The sequence below is a fragment of the Cyprinodon variegatus genome, unplaced genomic scaffold, assembly GCF_000732505.1.
Source record: "Cyprinodon variegatus isolate N-32 unplaced genomic scaffold, C_variegatus-1.0 Scaffold1500, whole genome shotgun sequence".
NCBI lineage: Eukaryota > Metazoa > Chordata > Actinopteri > Cyprinodontiformes > Cyprinodontidae > Cyprinodon > Cyprinodon variegatus.
In genome coordinates, this window is record NW_015151953.1 from 33,704 (window position 1) to 43,553 (window position 9,850).

At 35.8% G+C, this 9,850-nt stretch overlaps 1 protein-coding gene across 2 annotated transcripts in view; it reads right to left on the bottom strand.

The window, feature by feature from the left end:
- Positions 1 to 797: 797 nt before the first annotated feature.
- Positions 798 to 9,850, bottom strand: part of LOC107103659 (calcium/calmodulin-dependent protein kinase type 1-like) — a 60,286-nt gene continuing 51,233 nt past the window's right edge. For both annotated transcript variants that reach the window (XM_015403448.1, XM_015403447.1), the window contains exons 5-12: positions 9,422 to 9,560; positions 8,365 to 8,491; positions 8,058 to 8,133; positions 5,451 to 5,563; positions 3,428 to 3,506; positions 3,214 to 3,301; positions 1,403 to 1,526; positions 798 to 1,304 (exon numbers count right to left, since the gene is read on the bottom strand). In XM_015403448.1, coding sequence (XP_015258934.1) covers positions 1,207 to 1,304; positions 1,403 to 1,526; positions 3,214 to 3,301; positions 3,428 to 3,506; positions 5,451 to 5,563; positions 8,058 to 8,133; positions 8,365 to 8,491; positions 9,422 to 9,560 — 844 coding nt within the window. In that variant the 3' untranslated portion in view covers positions 798 to 1,206. The remainder of the gene's footprint in view (positions 1,305 to 1,402; positions 1,527 to 3,213; positions 3,302 to 3,427; positions 3,507 to 5,450; positions 5,564 to 8,057; positions 8,134 to 8,364; positions 8,492 to 9,421; positions 9,561 to 9,850) is intronic.

A 9,850-nucleotide genomic window follows, 5' to 3' on the forward strand; every position in this document is an offset into this window, starting at 1 on the left:
TTTTTTTTTGGATAATCGGTGTGACTCTTAACCGTCATTCACCTAAAATTTAAGATAACAAGACTCTAGTTACACAGCAACAGCCTGCAGACCTAAGATAAATTATTCCTAAAAATGTTATCTTAATATTTTTATGAAGTATTTTTAATGCAAGTTTAACTCATCTTACAGACGGGATATAAAAATACTTTTTTCCACACTTTAATTCTTCCTAACTATGATTTTTGTGAGATTTTTAAATAGTTATTTTGGTTTGTGCATCCAACCTATGGTAAACCTTCTCTAGGTTTATATGAGAAACAATCTGTCCTTAGAAACCACTATTTAAGCAAAGCTACCACCTCATAAAACTATATATACTAAAAGGCACCTTAGACGAGAATACATCTGCTGTTGCTGAAGTTTGAACTTTTTTGGGGGGCTGAAGAGGGAAATCTTTTTTCCTCCCCAAAATCCTGAACACTTCATGAAAACATTGTAATGGAAGAGGCTACATCACAAATAACTGCATGGTGTCCTTTTCATTAGATGGACCGTTCTGCCACCAGTTGATTTAAAGACATAAAATGCAAATCTGTAATACCAACACGTGTCATTAAAACATCTCCAAATATCCTGTTTCACTGGTATAATGTGAGGTCGTACTTCAACAATACAGTGCGTGTTTTTAAAGTACATCATGCAAAGGGGGAGGGCAGTCTCCTTGTCATGCAGACACTGTACTGCGATTAACACTCCAAAGTCTCTTAAAGGAGGAAGGTAATAACACAAAAATACAAAAGGATAAAACAAACAAATAAAAAGACAAATTGAAAACATTTTATTAAAATAAAACGTCCAGCAAACGCTGTCTTGCTTTTTGCACACAAAAAAATAATCCCCCCCAACCTGAAGGAGGAAGGGGGGTGTCTTCCCTTCTTCCTTTTGATCTATTTCAACTCATCCCCTAAAATGATCTGCCATGGTGCATAAGCATGACAGCAAGTCTCCCCCCTCCACCTTTTCAACACCTCAAATGTCTTCCCTCTCAGACTCAACCGTCTTGCTCCCCCTGCAGACAACAGGTTGGAATGGCGCCGCTTTCCCAGCCAGACAAGCAGGGGGAGACGGTGCCTCAGGTTCCACCGAGGGGAGGGAGAAGGGGGGGGGGGGGTTAAAATTGGAAAGTTGACTTGGGATTGACAGGTAAATGAAGTGGGTTAACTATCACACACTGTTGGCTGGGTGGCAGCGGTAGGTGCAGTTTGACAGAGCGTCAGCACCTCCGTCCGTGTTCTGGGAGCATCCACCTTCACAGAGTGCCTCTGAAATAGAAAAAATAAAAATAAAAAACATCAACAGTAACTAAATAAATTTAAAAAAACTAATTACTGGGTAGACGTAAACAGATGGGGACCATTACCTTCCTCCTGCGTTAGCAGATGAGCCTGGCATGCATCGGGCATGGTGGGGCTGGGGCCTTCACTGCCGGTGCTCAGCTGGAGGCGCCTCATGTGACGGATCACTGCTGTGGCATTGAATGCTTGCTGCAGCATCCGAACAAACAAACAAAAACAAAAAAAGCACATGAAAAATATTACAATTAATTTAGTTGCGCTACAAATTTGAAAGCGCATTGAAATATTCCAACAAGCTAACAAGAAAAGCTAAGAAGGCTCCTACAGGGGGACTTTTTAAAATAGTATTGTTGTTTAGTGTGTACTGTAGTGTGGTGTGTATTTGGATTCCCCGAGTCTATACTGTAGAACATTAGACAGTTAGACACTGAAACCATGAACATGTTTCTTTGTAAATTAGCTCAATAAGATACACTGGAAAAATGATCTAGAAATACATAAACATAAGTTTAAATTAAGTGTATTTATCCTTAATTTCAGTGGGTAAATGAGATAGTTTGCCAATGGGGTAAGTGTTTTCACTCACTTGAAAAGACAATGTATTTTCTTTCTTATTTCAAATGTAAATTGTCTCGCTCCATTGGCAAAATGTCTAACTTTCCTCCTCAATTCAAGAAAAAATGCACTTATTCTAACAAAAAAAACACTTATGTAAATTATTTTTTTGCAGTGTAAGAGGAGATGTCTAGGAAGAGTACTTTAAAATCTTGGTGACAGATTTGCACTTTTGTCTGGACTTTGCTGTGCTTTTCTAAAACATAAACACACTTCAATCTTAAGCATGCCCTTTTGTCTCTGGTTCGTTTTGTTTGCAAATTTAGGGCCACTGGCCCCTGAGTAGATTATCCTCCACCCAGAAATAAAGTCTTTTGCAATCTCCAACATGTTTTCCTTCAGTTTTGCTCTACAGTTTGCACAATCCATTTCCCAGCTGTATGTACAGCATTTTCCTTTCTAGTCTTTCACATTTATGCTGTGCTCCTCAAATAGCTTGTAGCAAACTGTACATGGGGATATCATCCTTTTAGACAGAAGAGTCTTCCTCACTGCAAAAACGATCTAGAAATAAATAAAAATTTCTTAAATTAAGTGTATTTAGCCTTAATTAGAGCAGGTAAATAATTCTAATTATTTTTCTTACTCTTAAAATAAGATAATTCGATAATATGCATTTGAAATAATACAATGCAATTGTTTTTGTTCTTATTTTAAATGTAAATTGTCTTGTTCCATTGGCAAAGTGTCTCACTTACCTCCCCAATTCAAGAAAAAATTAACGTATTTTAAGAAAAAACTACTTATATTTAAATATTTTGCAGGGCTAATACTCTTCCATAAATCTCATATTGGTGAATTAAACATTTAATATTAAAGATTCTTCTGCCTGATTCCTGTATCTCTGCAACTCCTTTAGAGTTAGAACAGGATAATTAATGCTCTCCAAGCTTAGGTTTGTCAATTTTGGGGAAGAGCCATATTTTAATAGGAAAAGATGAACTCATCTGCTTTGTAATTTCAGATAATAATCAATTAAACAGATCTATATGGTATGCTAAAGCCTGGAAGATTGAACTATAACCTAATATTGCTGCAAACATTTGCAACAGATTGGCCCTTGGTTGCACTGGTCTCTATCCTGGAGGTTTCAAATAAAGTGAGCTGAAAGAAAATGCAACTACCCATTTCAAAAGAAAGATTTAGAAAATATTTATTGCTTTCTTTTTATTTTAAAGTCCAAGCTTTTTGCTGCAAAGCGATAGAGAAAGCTCTTAAATCTGGGTTAATTTTGGAAGGGAACTGTGGGATTCAGACTGACCTTCCATTTGCTTTTTGCAAAGTTTTTCTTGATCTGAGCACTGACAGACTCGTGAATATTCTTGTCCAGGGCGGTATCCCCAGCAATCCTGACACAGAGAAGAAAAGAGTTAACAGAGTCAGGTTATTTTGCTTTCATAACAGATTTCTAAGGAGATGAATTGAAGAGTTTTAAATAAAGTGTGAAAAACAAGGACTGAACATAGCAGGCATACCAGGGGTGCTGCAGAGCCTGCTCGCAGGTGAAACGTATGTTCGAATCTTTTTCCATAAGATGCACAATAAAGTCTTTAGCTGTGAAAATACAGACAGAATAAAAAATGTTATATTGTATAAAATTTATAAAATGTAGATGGCAGCAACTCACTCTGGTTAAACATGACATTTATGAAGAAAATGACTGTTGTTTAAACAGGGCCGGTATTTGTTTTGTGTTTGTTAAGCTTTGCTTTTGCTCAGTTTGTTATTAAATACAGCCTTTCTGTGTATATATTACCATAACAACATCATTTGACCAGGATTACATCACTGCCCATGCATTCAGTTGGTCAACAAGCTAAAGCAATGGAGGCGAGCGAGTACTAGCAAAACAAATAAATGAAAATGCAATATCCAGTGTGAAAGGAGCAGGATGATGCGTGATTGGGGGAGTGGCAGCCTAGTGGTTATGGCTTAGTGCTTGAAATCCTGGGGTTGTGAGCTCAAACCCCCTCCATATCTCTGACCCTTAACCTCAGATTGCTCCCCGGGTGCCCCATGATGGCAGCCCATTGCTCCCCAAGGTTCCCAATGGTTAAATGCAGAGGTAAATTTCTCCAATGTGAGATCAATAAAATGCAATTATTTAATCATTTGATTCCAAAGGGGAAAAAACTGGAGTTGAGCTTGGAAAACAGTTGAACCATCAGAGTTCACTAAAGCTGGAGCTAAAGCTCAGGAAGCTTTCTGATGTCACTGTAAAGTTAATAAACATGTGAGTACATGTCCTTGCTAATAGTGCTACTGGTGTTAGCAATGCTTTTAAGCCTGTTCCTCTGAGCAGTCAGTTTTATCAAGGCATTGAAGCACAGTAAAGGCTGATTTATACTCAGAAAACCAGGCGTCTGCGTGTGTCACAGTAAATGCAAATGTGCCCCCCGCCCCTTCCGCGGATACTCTACTACACCCCTCCAAAATTGTCGGTGAGGTATCTGATTGGTCAAATCTACATACGTTCTATGCGTATTTCCTGTTTGGTACCTTACCGGCTTGTTTTGTTTGTATGACCGACATTGTGGAAAACGACTCATGAAGATGGACCAGCCAGAAGAGTGAGGTGTGAGAGAACATTGGGACCCTTTTTCAACCTGTATTCCAGCTCTTTTTCGACCTCATGTCCCTCCGTTGTCACACAAACTTTCCCCCACTTCCTCACCGCCATGGCCGTATCCAGACCCACAGCTAGTTTGTGATTGTCCCTCTTGTGTTGTGGCGTGGAATAACATAGCGCAGACCACGCTTCAGAATTGGGCATATATCAAAAATATCTTCGACAAGCTCACTGCAACACAATGGTGTATAACCAGCCCTTAAGGACTCATTAAGTAGTTGCATCAATTGCTAACATCTGGATTTCTTGTAGTTCATTGCTGCTGCAGGTAGGCGGCGTCCCGTCTGTTTATGTCAGATCATTGCTTCCCGTGCTGAGCTTCTATTTACGCTCAAACATTCTGTCAAAACACTTTTAAAATTGAAGCTTGGCAAATATAACCTTATTCTATCATAAGTGGATTTTGGACTTTGTGGTTTAACCTTTACCACCTGGTAACAGTGGAGATATTCTTTATCTTTCAGGTGGAAATCAGTTCTAAACCCCTCTGAATTTAACATGTTAAAAGAAGGTACAACATGAACCCAATTATCCTCAATTATGTAGTGTTTTATTACAAACAGCTTAACAAACCTGAAAAAACCTTTTCATGTTATTCATGTTCTAATTCTAATTCTAAGTTCCAATCCTTAAAGTTTTTACATTAATATTTTCTTTGATTGATTCTACAATTAAAATCAGATTGTTTTAAAATTCATCTGAATATATAAATAGGATAAAAACATATATGTTTCGTTGCTCAAGTTTTGCAAAAAATCCTGTGTTTAATTTAAGATGGAGCTTCAAGCATGGCATAAGAAAAACCTTAAGTACTAAAGAGATCTTAAAACTATATTGGCAGATTAATTGGTTTTTCTAATGCAATGTACCTGAATCAGAGATATCATCCCAGTAAGGAGAATCAAACTCATATTCTGCTTTCAGGATCTGTTCAAACAGTTTGGCATCATTTTCATCGTAGAAGGGAGGGTATCCACACAGCCTAAAATAAAAGAAGAGAGAACAGCTCATTGGTTCCTAACTTACACTATACAATCATATTTAATACATTTGAATATTTTATTTGGCATTTATTTATGTTAATGTGTATGACCATCTGCTTACAGGTTAAAAAAAAACACCATCAAATATCAGAACATTAGACTAAACCCATAACGAAGCATTATAATACAGAAAAATTAACCTGATAAAAAAGTATTTTTAACACCCTATTAAAAGTTTTTAAGTACTTTAAATCCAATGAATAAGCCTCTTCAGAATCAGAAGTTTTTTTATTTATATAACTGTTCTTCAATGTTCATGCCATGATTACAACAATGGTTCCAAAACAGAAGCAATAACTAAAATGAAATAAACATAATGTGCATTCTTTATTTATTAAAGTTTAGTAGGAAAGACTGCTGGGTCGCTGACTGGACCGGACCTCAGCAGTGGTGGTTCCACTGTAGTCGACCAAAATCCCTGATGATTTTGAATTCCCCCCGGACATTTTTTTAGTTATGAAAAGTAGGACATGTCCAGGAAAAGGAGGACGTTGGGTCATCCTACCATATCAACAATTTGATGTTTCAGTGAGTGAGTGCTTGTTGCTATGATGCGTCTTTGCTCAGCAGCTTCGCTCGTTGTAAACCAACCAATCAGAGCACAACTCATCTAAATATTCATGAGCATACCACAAAAGGAAGAAAACCTGTCGTTTCATTCTGGGGCTTTTTAACCAGGCTTGAATTAGGGCTCATAGAACAGCAAATATGCCATTTTCAGCCCAAACAATGTTACACACCCTATTCAGAGACCTTAAGGACCAGCCCCTTTAACCCCTTTAAGGATCAGCACCAAGAACCCTATATAATCATTCTATGACCCCTTTAATCTTACGTATTTCGGCAACATTTTTCAGAGTTAACAACATTAAAAGTTGAGCAGTCCAGCTGAAAACATATGGCTGGACACCTACAGTACCTGTTACTATAGTTACATGATTACATGGAAGAACAAAAAAACTGTATTTATTTGAAGTGGTGGAAAGTAATGGAGTATATTTAGTTCATTAGTTTACTTAAGTACATTTTTTGACTATCTTTACTTCAGTTGAGTAATTGCTTTTTTTTTTTTTTTCATGGGGAATATACAACTTTCAATCCACTGCATTTCAAAGTCAAATATTGTAAATCCAACATTAATAGATTCCCAGGAAGTTAGTCGTCACTTGTTCCTTTTGGCTCAGCTCAGCTTTGTAATCCCCTGTTGCTGTTTTTCCTTCTTAAAAGGCAATTTTTCAATAATGTTTCTCACACAGTTCATCCTTAAGAACAGGTATGCTGGATGTTTTTGAATCTCTCTTTTTCAACACACCTGAATCAATTGGTAGCTCATTAGCAGGGAAATGCAGGACTTTGCAGTGCTGAGGAGGCAGTAACTACCACAAGAGAGAGGAACTAAAACATGGCAGACAGCAGCCATTCAAGTCTGAATTTGGACACTGATGTTTTAGAGACTTGAATGACATTCAACAACTTTGGAAAAACTCAAAGCAGACAGTTTGTAGTTTATTAATTTTATTAAGGCATTATTTGTTCCCATGTGGCCGAGTTGTTCAGTAGGAGGAGTTCTCAAATCAGAGTATGTGTTTTTTGTAGTAATAGATTCAACCTTTAAATCTCTATTCCATAGTGAAAGTGTGAGGAGAATCAAGACTCTCCTGTATTAGTTTTGCGTTTTTAAATAAAAAATTAAAATAGCTATGTTGATGTTCTTTATAAGTAGTGTAGAATTTGCAGAAGAGCGGTTTTACACATCAATACATCAGATGGTTTCTGAAAGTTACAGGTTCTTTAAAATTACGCTGAATTATTATTTATATATTATTATTATTATTATTATTATATATATTTACATATATATATTTATATATTATTATTTGTACATTTGAATACTTAAGTACTTTCAAATGTAAGGTCCTTTTCATTACTTTAACTTAAGTAAATGTTTGACCAAGTAACTTACACAAATAGTAAAGTAAAATTTGACCATCAGTTTCAGTACTTTTACTCAAGTACTTAAGTTGAGTACATTATCCACCACTGTCTACTCGTAAGTCTATGCGTGCTGCTTTTTTAAATAATTTTTTGAATAAGGGATGAACAAATTCCTTGTGAAACAATAAAACTATGCCTATATTAAAATTATGTTTAACTCAATAGCAAAATAGCCACCTAAAACTAATCACTATTTATTTAATAGTTTCATCCTTTTATGAGATCAATCATAACCAATAAATAAATACTGATATTAAAATTTGTGACTTTACCCTGTTGTTTCTTTTATTTTTAATCCAATACTTGTAAAAAACTGATCCTACATCAGATTTCTAAATGTGAATATATGCAGTTATTGCATCACCACTTATTTTAGATTCATAGAGTAAGTAAGGGTATATGTCCTGCAGATGGTCGCCACCAAAAACTTGTACTCACAGAATATATGCTATGACCCCAATAGACCAGCAGTCCACAGCTTTACTGTACGGTTTCTGTGCTAAAACTTCAGGAGCTGAAAAAGAGAAGAGAATAGACTGCAGGTTTTAATGCAGAATATATATATATATATATATATATATATATTTAAAAAAATCCTATGCCTGATGAGCAAATTTTGGGAATTCTTTCCGCTCTGCTTTTAGGCACATTACAAATGTTTCAGTATTTTTTCAACATAGAAAGATGCAGCATTACATGATTTGTGGGATGAGTAAATCAGATTGCCTCTGTCTCTGAATCTTACCTACATATCCAGGCGTTCCACAGGCTGTCGACATCACGCTGCCAGAGCCCTCAATCTTTGACAAACCAAAGTCACTGATCATGATTTTTGAGTCTTCTTCCATGCTGTAGTACAGCAGGTTCTCTGGCTGTAAGATGAGGAGAAAGACATAATTAGATACAGAGGCGCGTTTAAAGCACCGTCTCTTATATGTAGAAGATGAAAAAAAATGTTTTAAACCCCCATTCTACACAAACCTTTAATAAAACCTTGACACTATCAAATAATTTTTACTATTATATGTGCTTTACAGTTAAATACATTAACCTACAAATGTATTTTATGTGACAGACATGAAGTAGTGTCACAAAACCATTTTCTTTTCCTAAAGCTTCACAATCTGCTAACTTATTTTTCATTGTTTTTAACATGAAATCCCCCAAAGAATCAAAAATACAATAATGTACTCAAAACTTTCACTCAAGTAGCGCTATTAATAGCACAAACTCAATTAAAAATAAATAGTAGTCCTTCAAGAAATTACTCAAGAGTAAAAAACAATATTTGTTAGAAAAGCTATTTAAGTACTGACCATTAAAGTGTGTAAAACCTAACGGTGCAATTAGACATTATGTCCTATTTTCCAGACTGAAATAAATAAAAAACACAATAAATAAAATGATAACAAAATGACAAATTAATGCAGAAGAAAAAATTTTCTCTATCCATTTTCTCCAACATCACACCGATCCTTACAATAAGGTACAATAAGCTGCTCACTGTGGACAAACAAGCTGAAAGCTTTTACTCAAGTTAAAATATAAGTACAGTATAGTAAACTACTCCTAAAATAACCTTTTTTATTATTAATTGACCAGTTGTTACTCACCTCTGCTCTAATGGGAAAGAATGTTAAAAAGTTCAAGAGGTTGAAAGTCTTGCAAGGTATAATACATATGAACAAGTCTTTTCTAAATATATAATCAATATTCAACACATTTGTGTTACTTACAAGAGAAATCCAATATTAGTTAAAATGGGGGCAGAAATAAAAAGCATGCAGCATGGCCAGACTGACCTTGAGGTCACGGTGCACAATGCCCATATCATGGAGGTATTTGACAGCATCCAGAATCTGTTGAATGAGTTTACTGGCATCTTTCTCTGTGTAGAACCCCTTCTCTATGATACGATCAAACAGTTCCCCGCCGGACACCCTGCAGAACGGGATACATGCAGCATAATATTAACAGCAATATATAAAATATCAACCAGTTTATAGCTTTTACAACAGGAGGTGCTGAAGACGTGCTAAAAGGAGGTAGTATGAAAAACATGAGAGGAAATCAACAGGAGGAAACAGAAAAAAAGCAGGAACATGCTGCTACAGGAAGTAACTAGAGCAAACAACTTCTAGTTTTTCTGTGCTGAATATTTAAAAAACAGCTTTTTTTAAGTTAAGACGGTCAATATAGTGAAAAATAATATATATATATATATATATATA